At 51.3% G+C, this 19,844-nt stretch overlaps 2 protein-coding genes across 2 annotated transcripts in view; one reads left to right on the forward strand and one right to left on the reverse strand.

Annotated features, from left to right (window-relative positions):
- The first annotated feature begins 218 nt into the window (after positions 1–218).
- Positions 219–12,328, forward strand: RASL10A (RAS like family 10 member A). Its single transcript, XM_028711087.2, has 3 exons — positions 219–1,885; positions 10,288–10,412; positions 11,306–12,328. Exons 1-3 carry the CDS (start codon positions 1,670–1,672, stop codon positions 11,574–11,576), a joined length of 612 nt encoding a protein of 203 aa, XP_028566920.2. The 5' UTR covers positions 219–1,669; the 3' UTR covers positions 11,577–12,328.
- Positions 12,329–14,388: 2,060 nt separating this feature from the next.
- GAS2L1 (growth arrest specific 2 like 1) overlaps positions 14,389–19,844 on the reverse strand; it is a 50,379-nt gene continuing 44,923 nt past the window's right edge. Inside the window, exon 6 of the mRNA XM_028709951.2 lies at positions 14,389–17,059. Within this exon, the coding sequence (XP_028565784.2) occupies positions 15,388–17,059 (1,672 nt within the window). The 3' untranslated portion in view covers positions 14,389–15,387. The remainder of the gene's footprint in view (positions 17,060–19,844) is intronic.

The following is a 19,844-nucleotide window of genomic DNA, read 5'->3' on the forward strand; positions in this document are numbered from 1 at the left end:
AGCACCCGGGCAGCTCCACAAAAGAGACTCGGATGCCTTGAGATTGCTCCTCAGTTGAACTCTGCTGCGCGTCTGGATAAGGAAAGGCTGCATTGTAGCGGCGAACTATGAAGTCACATTTTCTGCATCCCTGGGAAGTGAGGAGGGGGGCGGGATGGAGAGAGAGAGAAGATGCAACGCAAACCCCCGCTCCTTCTCGCTCTTCCCACATAGCTCGTCCTCCTACCCTTCCCTCTCCCGCGCTGGATTGCTTAACCGACAGATTTCCAGCCTCCACCAGGCAGAGGCGCCTCCCCTGCTCGATCTCTCCCCTACACACACGCAACCCGCGCGTTTCCTTCCCCGCCTCGCCCTTCTCACGTGCTTGACCTCTCTCCGAGTAGGCATAGAGCGGGTTTCTGCTTCTGCCGCAGCTTGGAACTCCGGGCAGCGGCGGGGAAAGGCGGGCGCGCTGCACCGCAGTGCTCTGTCCAGGGTACTGAAAGAGGAGCGATGCGCTCCGCTCCATCTTCGGCGCCCGGGAAAGGAGAGGTAGCAGCCGCGGACGGGATCCGCAGGCGAGGCGAGGGTCCAGCATGAGGACAGGGCCGGGAGGAGGGCGCCGCTGGAGCCGGGCAGGCAGCAGCAGCAGCGATGCCCGGCCGGCTGCGCGCCAGCGAGGCAGAGGCTGGCTTGGCGTCCCGTTCCTCAAGGTTGAGCGCCGTTTCGGAGCGAGGATCTTGAGCCGGACGGGTCTGGATCTGGAGTGACAGCTGTCCGTCTCAGTCTCCCAGCCTCCTCCAATATTTGGGGGAACTTCTCGCTTTCCTTTTCAATTGGATTAGAAGAGCAGAAAAAGTGGGGACGACCAGCTCGCTGCTGGCACACGCGCTGCCCTTCAAAGCAGCTCGATTCGGATGGAGTTGGGGGACCAGGCTGGCCAACCAGGCATCCCGGAGCGGCTGTCCTTCAAGCTCCGGTCGCCTCTTTCTCCCTTTCTCGACTCGGTGAGTTCATCTCTCCAGTGAATCGTGAAATCTCTTTACCTGAGGGCGGCTCAGCCGGCAGCCTGCGTTCCCGGGACAGCAGCTCGATTGACGCAAACTTGAGAAGAGCTTGGAAGGGTTGGCGGGGGGAGGACTTTTTGATCTTGGGTGGGGGAGAGACTAGATGAGGCGGGCTGAGGAGGAGCCACCCTCAACGAGGTGAGCTTAGGAGAACCCAGCTGAGCGACTGTAGACCCGGGGGACTTTCGGAGTAGCAAAACAACAGTCATAATGAATTAATAGTAATCGGTCCGTTAAGGAAGTGAGCGGGGTTGCGGCTCAAAGCAACGGCACGGATCTGATGTCTTACTGTGAGGAGCGACTGAAGTCAACATCAAGTCAACCCAGTGGTGCAGAGAACTAATTTTAGACTCTGGACTTCATGGTGTCACCGCCTCCCCCCTACTTGAATGGGCAATTGGTATTACTTCACTTACTTTAAAGCGCTGCGTGGAGGCGTGGAGGGCTTCTACTAGTGCTGCTGAGTGGGGCTCCGGGCCTCTGCCCTAAAGTCTTACCCTGTGGGCGCCTTCCGAGACAGCCCCCACGCCCTCAGAGGTCTCCGTGGACTAATACACTTCTCTCCTCCGATCGCTTGCGGGGGGCGGGAGTTTGGGAACTATCCAAGGTCCTGAAAGAAGACGATGGTGGAGACTCTGTCGGTGGCTGTCCTGGGAGCCCCGAAGGTGGGCAAAACGGCCATTATCCGTCAGTTCTTGTACCACGACTTTACAGAGACTTACAGCCCGACGGAGCGCCGCCGTACCTACCGGCCTTCGGTCATTTTCAACGGGAACATGTACGACATGAAGATTATGGATGTTCCTTACCTGACGGCGTTCCCAGCAAACAGCTCTCAGGTGGGCTTTTATTAAAACCCTCCCACAACTCAATCCAAATTTATCCCCTCGAATATATTTGGCTATGCTTGTGAATTCTACAAGTGAACAACAGATCACTTGTGGGATACAGTGTGGCTGTGCTGAGGCCAGATTGGTTCGTTTTCTAATTGGATTGGGGCCCTCCTGTTAGGTAGGATGGAAATATGGTGTGGGTTGTTCAACTAGGGGATTCACTCTACGTATTATTATTATTATTATTTACTATTATATTATATATCCCACCCTTCTCCCAAGCTAGGGTTCAAGGTGGCTTACACATTTTAAAACACCATTATAAAATACTAAGTAATAAAACCAGACTAGTGAAAAACAATAATCAAAGTGCATCAGAGCACATTTAGAATCCAGTTTGCCTTGACAGCAGCCCAGTGATCAGCACCATATGATTATTAATTAATTACCTGCCCTTCACCCGAATAACCAAAGCTCAATATTGAAAACCATTTGAAACCACTTGCAGAAATAAGGCAGACCATAGAAAGATACACCTCAAGTACCCAAAGCCAGGGCGAAGAGGTGTGTCTTCAGCATTCACCAAAAAGTGTCTAATGAAGGTGCCAGTTGCACCCCTGTGGGGAAGAGGGAATTTCACAGTTTAGAGGCCCCCACAGAATTCCCTCTCCTGGGCCCCCCATTACAGCTCCATAGGGCAGTTCAACAACCAAGAGAACTTCCATCACCTGAGCTATAGTCCATTTCACTGTAGAACAGTTCTTAGTGTCAGAAAGTTCTTCCTAATGTGGAATTTCCTAATGTGGAATCTCCTTTAATGTAATTTGAACCCATTGGTTCAAACTGTAATATTTTCGGTTATAAAGGTGGATGAAAGAAACCTTGATTATAGGTAGGCAACGGAGAGAAAATATTGCTTCGTACTCTCCAGGAAGTAGAAAGAGATGTTGCCTACACTCATCTCTCCATACAAAGAAATCTGCAAATTACGCAGGTCATCAGGAAAACAAGGACACAGCACTATCTGTTTTTTGCTGGCATTTGCAGAGGCAGCATCAGCCCAGATAAATACTGTAAAAGATAAAAAAGCAGCCTTCCTCGCTTTTACCTCCACAGTTTGAACTTTTCCACTTCTTATGCACTTCTTTGCTACTGATACTTTAAAAAGCTCATTTGATAAGACAATGCAACTACCTGAGTGCAGCGGCAGTCGCTCGGGTGCCTGGGGTTAGCCAGTCTTAGCACCTAAGAGGGTCTGCAGGGAAGAAGGCAGTCTTTCAGGTAGTGATGACCACCAACCTGGATGGCTTTAAAAGGGGATTAGAGAAATTCATGGGGGCATAAGGCAATTAATGGCCACCAGCTACCACAGCTATATTCTACCTCTACCATTGGGTCAGCATACCCAAGCTTGCTTCGTTTTGTTACTTAACACTGTGATTTTTCCCCAGGAGTGGCAAACTCAAGCCCACCAGATGTTGTTAGGCAACACGTTCCTTCATGTCTGGCCAGGGCTGATTGGAACTGTAGTCCGCAACACCTGGATTGCCCTAGGTCAGGAAAGGTTTGGTGTAAGCATTTTCCTAAACTCTCCTGCGAGGCAGCGCAGGGCAGGAGTAAAATGTGCTTGCTTAGCTGGCTGGGTGAGTTGGCAGGCAAGCCTGGAGAACTCCACTCTCCTTGCAAGGCATTAGGTCTGATTTTACACCAAGACCCTGTGCTCTGCTGTATGTAAGTCAGGTCCATATTTAGGACAGTGCATATCCAGCAGTTCCACTGGAGTGAAGCGGGAAATGGCAGGATGCCATTGGTCACCATCTTCTGGAACCCAACTCACATTGCCTCCGATCATGGATATTCCACTCCAGGGACCCAGGCTAATGAAGACTGTTGATAGACTTGTCCATTATGATTTTCGACTATCTCACATTTCACATTTTCAAACAACAATGAATGCCTCTAGTCCTTATGCATTTTCTGTGGGAGCTCCTAAGAGGTGGAATTCACTCTCCACAGAAGGTGTCTTGGCACCTGCACAGTACAGTTTTCTCCATATGCTGAAAATAAATCTCTTTTACTCAGGCCTTTGACACTTGAAGTGTAGGACCCACCTTATTCTTCTGATTACAGTTGGTTTTATTATTTTAATTTGTTGCAACCAGCGGTGTGCTGTCAGTGGACCAGGAGGACTAGGCTAGTCCCTTAAATACTCCTGGAAAATTGGAGTATTAAAGAATTAAAGCCTGGTGCCTCCTTCCTAAAGCCCACGGGGGGGGGGGGGAGTAAAGGTAAAGGACCCCTGGATGGTTAAATCCAGTCAAAGGTGACTATGGGGTTGCGGCACTCATCTCTGCTTTCAGGCCAAGGGAGCCGGTGTTTGTGCACAGACAGCTTTCTGGGTCATGTGGCCAGCATGACTAAACTGCTTCTGGTGCAACGGAACACTGTGACAGAAACCAGAGAGCATGGAAATGGCGTTTGCCTTCCCACCACAGTGGTACCTATTTATCTACTTGCACTGGTGTGCTTTTGAACTGCTAGATTGGCAGGAGCTGGGACAGAGCAACAGGAGCTCACTCCGTTGCGGGGATTCGAACCACCGACCTTCTGATTGGCAAGCCCAAGAGGCTCAGTGGTTTAGACCACAGCGCCACCCTTCTGCCTGGCTTAGGCAGGGAGGCATGATGCTCACATGCACAACATCTCCCCAGTCCCCACTGCCCTTGCAATCTGGCACCTCTGACCCTGTTTCCCTGTGAAAAACGTCACTGCATGCCACTGGTTGTGATCTACCCTGAGACCTTAGGGTGTAAAGGGACGCCTGACCATTAGGGCAGGTAATAAATCAAAGTACGGTAATTATAATAACAGTAGAGAGATACAGACGTAGGAAGCAGCCTTATACCAAGTCAGACCATTGGTTCATGTAGCTCAGTGTTGTCTACACTGACTGGCAGCAGCTCTCTAGGGTTTCAGGCAGGGTGCTTTTTCAACCCTGCCTGGAGATGCCATCAGGGATCGAACCTGGTGCCTTATACACTCAAACCAAATGCTCTGCCTCTGAGCTGCAGCCCTTCCCTGCTTGAAAGTGTGCCAGTTTGGTCTGGTGAAATCTTGGAACCCAGATGTGCAGCTGATGGAGACAGTCAGAGTTGCTTCCAAGTGGGACTTACAATGCCCATATTGCATCTCCCCCATAGCTAGCAGAATAAGGCAAAATTGTGCAGAAATAGTAACGACAGTTCTCTTCATGTCTGTGGGATTTGACTGCCGGTCCAAAAATAAAGTAATAGAAAGGGGGTGGGGGTGGGGTTAACATGGTTCTTCAATTTTTGGCACTCTCCTCCAACACTCAAGCTGTTTCCCAAAGCTTCCCATCTCCCCGCTCTGGCTTTTACGAATCCTTAAATAGTAAGCCAAAGGGAAGAGTTTGTGCTGGCTGATGATGAAAATGTAGGCTAACCCCCTCGGCCACACCCACCCTGCAGATGACCCATCTTCACTTAGGGGCAAGATGCGAGTTCTGGTGGAAGGCCAGTTCTGAAGATGCAGAATGTGGGTGGAATCGAAAGAAGACAGAAAAATAAGGGAGATGGGAGATGAGAACAAAAACCGGAAAGCTTTCTTTAGGGTCAGCCACATTTAAAGCATCACAGACGAGATGCAGGCGAAAGATGGAACTAGTCCTCATGCCTTTTTCTTCCTCGCCTGTCAGAGGCAAGTTGGCCTAAAGAAAGTCGATATTGGGGAAGTTTTTCCTCCCTCACTAGAACTGGTGGACATCCAATGAAGCTGAATTTTGGAAGATGCAAGACAGATAAAAGAAAGACCTTAGAATGGTAGAGTTGGAAGGGACCCCCAAGAGTCATCTAGTCCAACCCCTGCCTAGTTAAACTATGGAACTCACTGCCACAGGAGCAGTGGTGGCCACGTGTCACAATGGCTTTAAAAGATGATAGGCAGGATGTTTGGAGACAGTGATGCTTCTGAATACCAGCTGCTGGAAGCCACAGGAGAGGAGAGTTGCTCTTGGGCTCAGGTCCTGCTTGAAAGTTTTCCATTTGGGGCATCTGAGATGGGTGTGGTGTGTAACACTATGATACTGATCTAATGCAGGCATGGGGGACTTTAGGTGCAGAGGCCAAATGCGGACCTTCAGACCTCTGCATCTGGACCTTGGGACTCTTACCAGGCCACACCTGCTCTCTCCAGGCCACGCCCCTTCACCAGCCCTGCTTTGCACCCTCCTTGAGAGTTTCTGCAAGGCTGGAATGTGCCCTTGAGTTCTGATGATGCCTTTTGCTTGCCTAGATGGAGGGCAGAGAGGCGGGTGGGCGAGTGTTCGTAGAAACTAGCCTTCTGTACGAAGGTAAAATTCACCCCCGTTGCTCTGCCCACCCACTGGGTGGCCGCTGGAAAGTTTCCTGGAGGGGAATGAGCACCCACCCACACACCCAGGTCTGAAAAATATATAGTCCTGAACAAGAGCCTGTGTGATGTTGAACTAGGACCTGGGAGATTGGGGTTCAAATCTCCACTTAGCCATAAAGCTCACTGGGTGACCTTGGGCCAATCACTGCCTTTCAGTCAAACCTACCTCACAGGCTTGTTGTGGGGATTAAAGGAGGCGGATGACCATGTATAGCACCTTGAGCTCCTCAGAGGAAAAGGTGGGATGTAGATGAAATAAAGAAATAAAATAAACCCTTCTTCCAAAAGCAGGGGCTCCACGTTCCCTGACATCCGTTCTGACAGTTTGCATTTCTTAGTGCAGAAAGCATTGATCTGACGTGATCTTTCCCATTCTAATTAGTTCAAGAGGGTTCTGGAGGCTTCTCTGTGTGAAAGAAGCAAACACGTTTGGGTTATACCTTCAGAGAAGCTGAGTACAGCTGGCTGAAACTGGTTCTCTCATCCTTTCTGTCAAAGTCATGCTGACTATAAAAGGCCAGAAGGAGCCTGGGTTTCTCTTTCTCTTTCTATCTCTTTTCCTTCTGGTGTGGTGTTCTGTGCATAGTATGCTTAGTGTTAAGGTTTAGACTTATTATAAGTTATTGTAAGTTTAAGTTAAGTCTGCTGCAACTGGATTTCTTATGGACAGTGCCAATCCTAAAACCCAGCCAGATGAGGGGGTATAAATAATAAAATATTATTATTATTATTATTATTATTATTATTATTATTATTATTATTATTGTGGTATAATGGTATAATTGTGACCATTATGCTCATTTGCCTTCAGTAGCATTAAAGCGCTGCTGGATGAAATATAACTGCCTCTGGGCTATTTTTTGGGAATCCTGCAACGTGTTTTAACTTTTTACTAACTACACATTGGAATCTGCTCTGGATCAATATTGAGTAGAATTCCATGACACATTCATCTGAGGAGTGCAGGGCAGGGACCCTTCAGGAGATGATCTCCTTGACTGGAAATAAATGTTCAGGCTCCAGAAATGAGTGGCAGCCTCAGGAAAAGAAGACATGATTGTGATCGGCCCCCAGCGCTCCTGGCTCCCCAGTTTCATGGTGTTTCATTATTACTATCTGGGTTAAAAATAAATGCTTTGGTTTTCATCCCATCCTCTGAGCTTCAGCGAGCCACTAATTGCATTTCACAGTTGACTTCAGTTGATGTGGAGGCCCTGCCTGTGTTTTGCAGGAGGTGAGACCAAAGGGAGATCTAAAGATGGAGATGGACTTAAGCTGGGGAGGCGGTGTGCTGCTGCTGCAAGATACTGCCCTGCCCACTTTTGCTTCTGGCTCCACCTACCACTGACACAAGGGACGCGGGTGGTGCTGTGGGTTAAACCACAGAGCCTAGGACTTGCTGATTATAAGGTCGGCAGTTCGAATCCCCACGACGGGGTGAGCTCCCGTTGCTCGGTCCCTGCTCCTGCCAACCTAGCAGTTTGAAAGCACATCAAAGTGCAAGTACCTATAAATAGGTACCACTCCAGAGGGAAGGTAAATGGCGTTTCTGTGTGCCGCTCTGGTTCGCCATAAGCGGCTTAGTCATGCTGGCCACATGACCCGGAAGCTGTACGCTGGCTCCCTCGGCCAATAAAGCGAGATGAGCACCGCAACCCCAGAGTCAGTCACGACTGGACCTAATGGTCAGGGGTCCCTTTACCTTTTTACCACTGACACATGCAGGTGGAGGTGGGGAGGGTGGTGGCCCCCTGGCTGCAGAACACTTTCCCCAGAGAAATGTGCCTGCCTGGCGTTGTCATCATCAAATTTTAGGCACTGGGCAATGACCCTCTTGACCCAGGCAGTTGGTTCTTAATTGGAATGATAAGGTGCAATAACACCATAGCCTGTTGTTGAAACAAAATTTAAAAAATCCTTCCAGTAGCACCTTAGAGACCAACTAAGTTTGTTATTGGTATGAGCTTTCATGCTACAGGAAGGAATTTTTTAATTTTGTTTCGACTACGGCAGACCAGCATGGCTACCTACCTGTAGCCTGTTGTGTTCATCTTTTAGCAGGGTGGGGTAGGATTTGTCCTTTTCTATCATATTGCAGGATGAGCACTTAACATAAATACAGTCATACCTCGGGTTACAGACACTTCAGGTTGCGTTTTTTCAGGTTACGGACACGCCAAAACCTGGAAGTACCGGAATGGGTTACTTCCGGGTTTTGGTGGTCGAGCATGCGCAGAAGACCTAATCACAAGCCTCATGTGTGCAGACGCAGCGCTGTGGGTTGCGAATGCTGCGGGTTGCGAAAGTGCCTCCTGCACGGATCACATTTGCAACCCGAGTGTCCACTGTAATGTGGTTTTATTCTTTTGATGTTGTTTGAAACTTTCCCAGTATGCTTTCAGAATCATAAGTTGCTTTAAGACATTTTATGTCTAGACCAGATGGCTGGGAAGTCGCCTGCTCTTGATGGGGTTACATTTCCTCTGAAGGAGCAGGTTCGTAGCTTGGGGGTACTCCTAGATCCTTTGCTATCGCTCGAGGCTCAGGTGGCCTCAGTGGCCTGGAGTGCCTTCCATCAACTTTGGCTGCTGGCCCCACTACGCCCCTATCTGGATAGGGATAGCTTAACCACTGTTGTCTATGCTCTGGTAACTTCAAGGTTATAATGCTGAAATGCATTATATGTACGGCTGCCTCTGAAGATGGTTTGGAAACTTCAGCTAGTGCAGAATTCAGCAGCCAGGTTGCTCACTGGAGCAAGACGGTATGAGCATATTACACCAATCCTGGTCTGACTGCACTGGCTACCAATTAGGTTCCAGGCCCAATTTAAAGTGTTGGTTTTGACCTATAGAGCCTTAAATGGCTCAGGACCGCAATATCTCAAGGACCGCCTCTTTCCTTATGAACCTACCTGGACCCTGAGATCATCTTCTGAGGTCCTCCTTCATGTGCCTCCTTCTTGAGAGGTCTAGAGGGTGGCAGCATGAGAATGGGCCTTCTCTGCAGTGGCTCCCCATCTGTGGAATGCTCTCCCTAGGGAAGTTCACCTGGCACCTTTATTAGACACCTTTAGGCACCAGGCAAAAACGTTCCTTTTTAACCAGGCCTTTGGTTGATCTGTTTGACACCCTATACCCTTTTAAAATGCAGCTGTTTTGGTGGGGTGTTACTGGGTTTTTGTTTTTATTTTGATTATATATATTGTGGCTTTTATGTTGATCTTTTCTGTGAACAGCCCTGAGACCTCCGGGTATAGGTAAAGGGTAAAGGGACCCCTGACCGTTAGGTCCAGTCGTGGCCGACTCTGGGGTTGCAGCGCTCATCTCGCTTTATTGGCCGAGGGAGCCGGCATACAGCTTCTGGGTCATGTGGCCAGCATGACTAAGCTGCTTCTGGCGAACCAGAGCAGCGCACGGAAACACCGTTTACCTTCCCACCGGAGCGGTACCTATTTATCTACTTGCACTTTGATGTGCTTTCGAACTGCTAGGTTGGCAGGAGCAGGGACCGAGCAACAGAAGCAAACCCCGTCTCGGGGATTCGAACCACCAACCTTCTGATCGGCAAGCTCTAGGCTCTGTGGTTTAACCCACAGCGTCCCCCGCGTCCCCAATAAATGCAATTAATAGTAGTAGTAATCTAAGTTATTATAGCTATTTTTGTGATGATTAACTTTGAGAAGGTTGGCGTCAGGATGAAAGTAGTTCCCCACCTGTTCTATATCTGGATACAAATTTGACAGGGATGTACCTCGGTGACAGAGCATTTGCAGAAGGTCTCAGGTTCAATCCCCACCATCTCCAAATAGGGCTGGGAAAAGGTCCTTGCCTGAAACCCTGGAGAGCTACTGCCAGTCAGTGTTGACAATAGTGAGCTGCATGGACCCATGGGCCTGACTCTGCACAATGCAGCTGAGTGACAATGTCCCTTTTTCGTTGCACCAGCTTTCCCCATCTTTTCCTCTCGCCCACCAGGAGTGGTCAGACCTGAAATCCCGAGGGCTGAGGAACACTGATGCCTACGTCCTGGTGTATGATATCTGCAGCCCAGAAAGCTTCGAGTATGTGAAAATGATCCGTCAGCAGATCCAGGAGAACAGGTGAGCAGAAGGGATGGGAGAGGAGGGGGTGGATTTGGCGGGGGGGGGGGAGAGAGCACAGAATCAGGAAAACTGCTTTTCCCTCCAGAGTGAGGCTGCAGTCCTCAAACCACCTTTTGTATGGATCAGTCTCGGGGAATTCAGTGGGATTTACTTCTGAGTAAACACACCACCACTCATCTGGTGGTGCAACGTGACTACTCGGAAGTCCTACTATTGAACTCAGCGTGGGTTTTATTCCCAGGTAGGTGGGGTTAGGATTGCAGCCTTAAAGAAGCCCAGTCCCACTTTCAAATATCCACAGCTATTTGCATGGGGAAAATAAGCCCCAGCTAGCATGGCCATTTTGAACCACAACTCCCATCATCCTTAGCCAGCATGGCCACTTTGGACTACAATTCCCATCATCCCTAGGCAGTATAGCCACTTTGGACTACAATTCCCATCATCCCTAGGCAGGATAGCCACTATGGACTACAATTCCTATCATCCCTAGGCAGCATGGCCACTTTGGACTACAATTCCCATCATCCCTAGGCAGGATAGCCACTTTGGACTACAATTCCTATCATCCCTAGGCAGAATGGCCACTATGGACTACAATTCCTATCATCCCTAGGCAGCATGGCCACTTTGGACTACAATTCCCATCATCCCTAGGCAGCATGGCCACTATGGACTACAAGTCCCATCATCCCTAGCCATTATGGCTAATTTAGACTACCATTCCCATCAGCCCCAGCCAGCAGGGCCATTTTGGACTACCACGTGGCTGGGGCTGATGGGAGTTAAGGCCCAAAATTTCTGGAGGGCCCCAGGCTGGGGAGAGTCTGTGCATCACTCTGACCTTCTTTCTCTACTCTGTGAACTTGGGATCCCTCTTCCTCTCCTAGGGCGAGCAGCAGTGGCGAAGCCCCCATCATTGTGGTGGGGAACAAGCGGGACCTGCAGCGCCAGCGCTTCTCCCCCCGCCGGGCCCTCTCGCTGCTGGTCAAGAAGAGCTGGAAGTGCGGCTACATGGAGTGCTCGGCCAAGTTCAACTGGCACATCATCCTCCTCTTCAAGGAGCTCCTCTGCAGCGTCTTGGCCCGAGGCTGCAGGAACAACCACTCTGCCATGCGCCTCCAGGGGGCGCTGCACAGAAACAGGTGCAGCCTCATGTGAGGAGACCCTGCCGGCCTCAAGGGGGCGTGCTCACAGAACAATGGAATCGCAGAGCCGGGAGGGTCGTCTAGCCCAACCCTCTGCAATGGGGTGCCCCCCCCAAAAAAAACACCTTTCCAAGAGGTTCAGACATTGGAGCCGTAGTGGGAAGCTGAGGGCCACATCTCGGCCACCAGGGCTGTTTGCAGGAGTAACTCCTTGAAATCCCTGGGCGTTTCTGCTTGGTGCGTTGAGCACCTTGGGGGGGTGTGGAAGTGGAGTTTTGGGGTGCCATTGAGTGGGCAACAGTCGTGTCAAGAGCCAAAATCCACGCAGCCCAGTTTTCTGTCATGGGTGACGGGTGCCTGCGGCTGAGAAGCCCCTCTGCCATTTTGATTTTCCCACAATGCCACGGGGCAGCTATTGGCTTGGGAAGGCTTTAGACACAATGGGAAATTTTAGATAGCAAGTGGATCCCCTGACTCAATCACTGCAGGCAGGTAATCAGGTGTGGGGAGGGGGGAGTCAAGCTGCTGGGGGAATCACTGACTCAGGAGTAAGCCCAGCAGAGGGTGGGCCTCTGATCTGGAGCCAGCCTTGACAGCTGAAGGCTTGATGGCTGTAGGTCCCAGTATAGCATCCAGAAATAAGCAGCAGGCACTTTTCACTTAAAATGCACAGCCAGACCCTCTAATTTCCAAGGTTGTGGCTCTGCAGCAAAACACCTGCCCCCATTTTCCATCCCTGGCAGGATCGCTGGGGAAAACTCCCCTGCCTGACAACACTGAGCTAGGTGGACCACTGGGTTGGCTAAGCAGAAGGCAGTTTCCTAATTAATTCGCCACCACCCCTTTCAAAGAACGGTATGGACTAGAATCTTAATTTATTTTTAGGGAGGAGGCAAGAGCAAGAGTTGTAGAGCATCTGCTTCCCCAACCTGCAAGCTCTGGAAAGCCACTGCCGGTCAGTGTGGACAACATTCAGGCAACTGGCCAAGTCCTGTAAGCCTACCGATCGATTCTTCGGCTTGGGGCTCTTGCACAGAGGGGCCCAGCTGCATGCCCACTTTTAGCATCAGAGAAGCAGCCGTGTGGATTTTCAGCATCTCAGGCCTGACCTCAGCTAGATGGGTGACTGTTTCTGCCCTCATAGATGAGATCCAGTCCTTTGTGTGGTCCCACGTGACGCTCCAGAGGCATCTGCTGGGCCATAGCTCAGTGGTAGAGCATCTGCTTTGCATGCAGAAGGCCGCAGGTTCAATCCCCGGCTTCTCCAGGTATGGCTGGGAAAGAGAGATACAAACCTTGCCTGAAACCTTGGAGAGCTGCTGCCAGCCAGGGTGGGCATTACTGGGCTAGGGGCTGCCCACGGTTTGATTTGCCGCAAGGAAATAAGCGTCCTCTTTCCCTGTATGAAATCTCTGCATGCAAAACGCTTGAAGGAGCTGCTTGCTCCTCGGAAGCCTCAGACGTGCTGCGGTTTCAAGAGGCTTCGATGAGGTCTGTGAAAACACACATGCACACACACACACACAACTGGGAGGGTCCTCCTATCTAAGACCAGGGAACCAGTTTCGCAACGTCTGCCTGCCTTCTCAGGAACTCATCACAAGTCCATAACCACCACCACCCCAATAGCACAATCGTTCATTCATAATTTGGGACAACGGCCGATGCTGCTTTTGCACTCAGTTGTGACTAATGTGGACTAGTGTGTTGCGAAAACAAAACGGGAGTCGAGGGCAAGTGGGAGGAGAAAAGGTCTCATTTGTTAAAAGCTACAATTCTCCCCATCACCCCATCAAACTCTTGTTGGCTGGGATCAAGTGTTTGGCTTGCTTTTGATCCCCCCCCCCCAAAAAAAAATGTGTTGCAGGGTGGGGGGGCTCAAGATTTTCAGGGACCCCTTGCCCCCTTTCTCCAAAGCTGCTGCCATCATCTCTGGGCCAGAGGCTACAAGACACAAGGGTCTTCTACATCAGCCTCCCCTTTCTTTTGCAATACACTGATCATCTGTTTAACACAGTCTCCAAGGAAGGGCTCCCCATTCCATCGGTGCAATACTGGACCATCTATAAAGCATCCTCAACCAGGTCCCTTGTTATGTCTTGCTTGCAAATTGTGGTGCCGGGGTTTTTTGGCGGGGGGGGGGGGGGGACGGGACTGGCAGGGCAGCAGGTGATAACGTCCTCTCAAATGCTCCTGAGCAATGGATCTCAGCCAATGGCAATGCCTGATCTACCACCCAGAGGTAGTTGTACTCCAAGTCCCATCGGGGCTGGCACTCTTACAGGTGCCACAAAATACCCGTTCTGTATCTGTAAGAAAGGGCACCTTGGGAACTCCCTGCCTCTTGATTTCAGGCAGGGGCTGTTCATTGTATTCTTTTCGCCACCTGCTAAAAAAATGTTCTCCTTTAGACATCCCCACCCAGTCGTTTAGAAAGCTGGTGAGAGTTTTAACCTGCTTTTAGTCTATTGCTCTTTTAACTTTTCGAAAGCCTTAAATCGTTGTCATTAATAATAATAATAATTTTTATTTATACCCCGCCCTCCCCAGGCAAGGCTGGGCTCAGGGCAGCTGTATGGCTATTTTTATCATTTTTTGTAAACCACGTTGAGGTTTATTGGGTGGCTGAACAACCAAACAGTAAATTGTACGAAATTAAATAAATCAACTTCAGTGGGCAGCATGCCCAATGGTTAGGGACAGTTCCGCAACATCTGGAGGGCAACATGTTGCCTACCTCTAGTCTGGGGGGGGGACACACACCTGGGACTGGTTCACATCCACCCATCTTCACACTTCTGCAATAAAGGCACAGAGTCAAAACACATGATTTGTCCTCTTTTTTTTACTTTCTGGGTTCCGAGAGCTCGCGGGTCAGTTCAATTAGCTACATTCGTGGGGTCGGAAGGCGGGCACTATACGGGAGGCAGCGCTCAGGAGGCGAGCGGACACACTCTGTTGTATTTATATAAATATGCATAGATTATTTAAACACACCTACAGTACATTGGGGGGGGCAGGGGGGTTGGTCTGGTTGAGGGGACAGGAGTCTTAACGGCCCAGATCCCAGGACGCCGAGGGGGTCCGTCTGAAGAGGAATTCATGTGCAAGACTTCAGCGAGACCCTCTCTCTCCAAAAGCGCGACTCGTTTAAAAAATAGATAATCTGCAGAAAACGCTGTCAGCTTGCCTAGTGGGGAGCGGCTCCCACAGTCCGTGTGGGGTCTCCCCCATCCTGTGCACATTAAACACCTTCCCACTTTGAGTCACCACTATCTGCAAGACTCCCAAGGGTCTATAGCGTCCACTCGGCTGGGAAGGCGCCTTTTTAAAACACCCCCAAGGGGAAGCTGCCCGAGGGGGTCAAAGCTGAGGCAAGGGTTACATGAGAAGGGAGCAAGAGGTTTAGAGGTCAAAAGTGCTACTCAAATTGGAAGACTGGGGAAGGAGGTGGAAGGCAATCAAAGCCGACTCAAAAGAATTTTACAACGGCCGATGCGAGCGAATATCGGACCACGTCAGAAGCTCCTCGCTGTGTTATCCAGTGTCCAAAGACTTTCCCCTGAAAGCTTCTCTCTCACACACACACATACACACAAATTTGCTACGAAGCCATGCCACTCTCCAGCCATAATTAAAAACCAAACCCCAATGGAAGAACCACCTTAGAAATTAAAGGCATCTCCACCCACACAATCCGTTCAGAACAGCAGCAATATTGAGGTCACCGAAGGAACAGTGCCCGAGGGACGGGGGAAGGAAGGCTGGGCAACTGAAGCAGCCAGGAAGGAGAGAGGAGGCAGCCGGTTGCCCTCTGGCACCCCTCATGCCCAGGCGCCCTCGTCGGCCACCCCGGATTCCGCCGGGCTGTGGGAAGGCTCCACAAGGGAGGCGAAGACGTTGTGGAAGGCTGCCCAGGGTCGGTACTGCTCTGGAGGGCGCTTGGAAGGACTGCCCTTGGGTGAGGCACCCCCTGCTGGAGACTTGCCAACCCCCGCTGCCTTGTAGCTGAGGGGTGTGGGGATTTTCGAAGGGGTCTTGTCCGGCTGGGAGTCGGTGCGAGGCTTGATCATGGGGCGCAGTTTGAGTTTGTAGATGGAAGGCACACGGTCAGGCTTCTTGAGGGACGACTTTGGGCGCAGCACGACTTCCTCGCAGGGAGCGGACCCCTCGGCGGCTTCGCGGGGCGGAGAGCCCAGGTCTGAATCGCCCGCCTCCGTGATGCCCCACGGGCTGTCCATCAGAGGCTCGGGAAACTCCGCCCCTTCCTGGACCTCCTGCAGGTCGTTCAGGCAGACGTAGCAGTTGCTCTCGTCCGAGGAGCTGGACAGAGCTGGCTTCCTCCAGCGTGTGGCTCGCTCCAGAGGCACCGGTGAGTCCCACAGCTCGCAGGTGTCGGCCGAGCCGTTGTGGAAGTCGGGGGGCACCGCGGTGCCCGCTTCGGGGACCCCTGGCCTCTGGGAGGCGACGTTCCTCTTGGGCTCGTCTTTCGCCTCGCCCGGGAGGCCGTACTTGCTGAAGAAGTTGAGGGACGACGAGGACGAACTGGAGGAGCAGTAGGCCGAGTCGGCGGCTCCTTGATCTGGGGTGGTTTGCAGGAGGCGGGGGCCGTCGCAGGCCCGGCCCAGGGGCTCTAAATGCTCTGGCTCCCCATCCACCACCAGGCCCATCATTTGGGAGTTGGCCAGGAACTCTTCCTCCAGTCGCCGGAACAGCTGCTGCTCCTGGCTGGGGTCCAGGCGCAGAGGGGTCCGGAAGGTGTGAGCCAGCTCTTCCAACTCCCGTCCTAAACTGTCTGAGGGCTGCCGCGAGTGCCCGCTCCCACCAGGCCGGGGCTGCTGCCTCGTGGCCCCGCGGGATTCCCCCAAAGCTGGCTGCTTCTGCCTCAGAGTCCCGCAGGCCGAGGGAGGCGGCGTCCGCGGCCGGGGGTCTGTCATTTTCGTGGCGGGAAGAGACCCCCTGCGGTTGGCGAGCGCCGGGCTACGAGACCCCACCGGCGTCCCTGGCGCCCACCTGGCTGGGCTCTTGGTCCTGGGGGTGCTTCTTCCAGAGCCCCCGGGCCTCTCCTTGGGGTCTTCGGCCCGCGCCCAAGAGTGCTGCCCGTCCTTACCTCGGCTGATGACCAGCACGGTGGGCTCCCCGCTGGGCCTCCCCTGGCTTCGTGCCCGTGGGCGAGGGCTCTGCTGCACGGACGGCTTGAGGTGCCCATTGGCCATCCGGGGGCGGCCGCGTTCTTCCGCCTCAGTCCTCCGGGGCGCCAGAGATGGCCTTGGCAAGTCCACCCGGTCTCGTGACTGGCTGCGGCTGGCCGGCTGCCTCTTGGGGCTGGCGTGGGCCTGAGGGCTGGTCCCTTCGCCCAGCCGCCGCCCGGGCTCCTTCCTGAGTGCTGGGCCGCTGCTGCCGCCATCTTCGTTGTGCCGCCTTCCCAAAGTGCCGCTCTGCGCGGAGGACGCTGAGGAATCGCTGTCTCCAGAAAGACGCCGGGCTCTGGGGGGCCTGGAGCGGAGGGGAAAAGGAGATTTTGATGGTTAGCAGCGTAAGCATTTATCCATACAAAAAGATTTCTATGCTGCCATTCACAATAATGGTGCAGAATGCGGCAGCCAGACCACTGACTGGAGTTTCTTGCCATGACACCATTCTTAAAAAAGCTGCCCATCTACTACCGAGCCAGGTTCAAGTTTCTTGTGCTAATTTACAAAGCCTGAATCCTTATATCCCAGTTTGAGCATTGAGGTCATCTGCCAAAGAGTTGTGGGTTGTTCCCTGAATTGGTGAGGATCGTTTGACAACAACAAGGGTGGTGGTTATTGTTTTGATGTTTCCGTTTAATTACTTACTTGTGTTTTAGCTTGTATTTCATTCTGTGAACCACCCTGGGATCTCTTGATGAAGGGCGGAATATAAATTTAATAAATTTAAAAACAAACAAATAGTGTCACTAGCCCAGTCCTGTGGAACATTCTGCCACTAGAGATTCAGCAGGCAACTTTTAAACGCCTGCTGAAAGCTTTTCTATTCCCCCTGGCCTACGATTAGGAATACATCCTTCCGCAAGGGTTAACGGGTGGCTGTCTTAAACTTTTTAAATAGTTTTACTGTATGGTTTTTATGTTTCATTGCTGTAAACCACTTTGATTTTTTTAAAACAACAACACAGCAGCATGCAAATATTTTTCTGAATAAATAAGTTAATAAATGTCAGAGCAGCTTACAACAATTATACATGAAACCACATTTTTAATTAAAAAAACATATTAAAAATTGGAAATTGGAAATCAGCTCAGTATTGTGGAAAGGTGTCAAATGGCATCAGGCTGGGGAAAGGTCGAGGAGGTGACATCTGCCAAAAAAACAACAACATCCTAGTGGGCCAACCCTACAAGGGCTAGGTGGTCTGATTAGATAATTTAGATAATTTGTCATGAATCATAGAGTTATATAGCAGGAAGGGATCACAAGGGCCATCTACCCTACCTGCCCACAGACTGTCTCGCCAGAGTGGTGCATGCTCTGGTTATCTCCCGCTTGGACTACTGCAATGCGCTCTACGTGGGGCTACCTTTGAAGGTGACCTGGAAACCACAACTAATCCAGAATGCGGCAGCTAAACTGGTGACTGAATTGTGCTCGGAAACGTACTGGGAGCCAATGTAGGTCATTCAGGACAGGTGTTATATGGTCTCGGCAGCTGCCCCCAAAGTGTTGGTGTTGACCTTTAAAGCCCTAAACGGCCTCAGCCCAGTATACTTGAAGGAGTGTCTCCACCTCCATCGTTCTGCCCGGACACTGAGGTCCAGCGCCGAGGGCCTTCTGGCGGTTCCCTCACTGTGAGAAGCAAAGCTACAGCGAACCAGGCAGAGGGCCTTTTTGGTAGTGGCACCTGCCCTGTGGAACACCCTCCCACCAGATGTCAAGGAGAAGAACAACTACCAGACTTTTAGAAGACATCTGAAGGCAGCCCTGTTTAGGGAAGCTTTTAATGTGTGACGTTTGAATATATTTTTAATCTTTGTTGGAAGCCGCCCAGAGTGGCTGGGGAGGCCCAGCCAGATGGGCAGGGTACAAATAAATTATTATTATTATTATTATTATTATTATTATTATTATTATTATTATTATTATTATCATTATCATCCACTGCAATGCAGGAGTCTTTTGCCCAACACGGGGCTTGAACCCTCGACCCTGAGATTAAGAGTCTCATGCTCTACTGACTGAGCTATCCCGGGCCCACGGGCTGGCTGTTTCCCACAACAGTTGTACAGGTTATGTTTTCCACCATTATGACAGTGAGGCTGGAGCCTGAGGGAGGAGGACTTCCATTGCAGCCACCCAGAGGAGGAACCTTAAGGCTCTCTGCGCCTTCGTGCATCTGTTTAGCTGTTGGATACAGCAATGCTTGCCAGGTTGGATGGCTTGAGAAAACAACTAGGCAAGTTCACGGAGGGGAAGGCTGTCATGATGGCTATGTTCCCCTTCCACTGCCAGGGGGGCAGCGGTGGAGAAAGTGCTGTTGCACCCGGGTCCTGCTCGCAAGCTCCCCTTTACCCGGGAGATAATAAAAGCTGTTTCCTGCCTGATGGTCTTCTGCCTTCAGAATGGCATAGAGCTGAAGGAGGAAATCAAACGAGCAGCACTCTTGGAAAGCTCTATGGGCTTCCCAAGGCTCAGGTGGCTTGTACTGACCTTTTCCAAGCAATCTGCACAAAAGTCTGATCTGGGATGCTCTAACAACATCTCTGCACAGGACCACAGAGTGGTACCCTGTGTGTGTGTATTGGCATGAGTTGGTATTACAAAGATCCTCAGCATCTCTAGAGGAGAGGAACCAACCCCCACGGCAGGTTGCCAGGAGCAGATAAGACAAGGAAAAGTTCTTACCACCTGCTTTTTATTCAATATTCACAGAGAGAGGCTTGGGAAGGCAGCCTCTTGGGATAATGGTGTTGTCCTGAGTGAGTCTCCACCCCCTTTTTCTCCCACTTCCTCATTCGTCACCTTGTCCCCTACAGGTGGCGCTGAGGGCCTTTTGCTTCTGAGCCCTTTGCTTTCCTACTTTCAAGGCTCGCCGGGTTCTGGGAGAGGGGAGTGGGTCTGGAATGCTTTCTAAAGACACTGTGTCCTTCAGCTGTTGCCCTCCTGGTTCTTCCTCTTCCTCCTCCTCCTCTCCCATTATTTCCCAACTTTCCCCCTCATCTGCCTCTGAGCTGTGACCTCCCTCAAACCCCTGTTGTAATTCTGAACTGTCTTCTTCTCTGGAAGGGCCTTCTTGGTAGTG

The sequence above is a fragment of the Podarcis muralis genome, chromosome 16 (assembly GCF_964188315.1).
Source record: "Podarcis muralis chromosome 16, rPodMur119.hap1.1, whole genome shotgun sequence".
NCBI classification, from domain to species: domain Eukaryota; kingdom Metazoa; phylum Chordata; class Lepidosauria; order Squamata; family Lacertidae; genus Podarcis; species Podarcis muralis.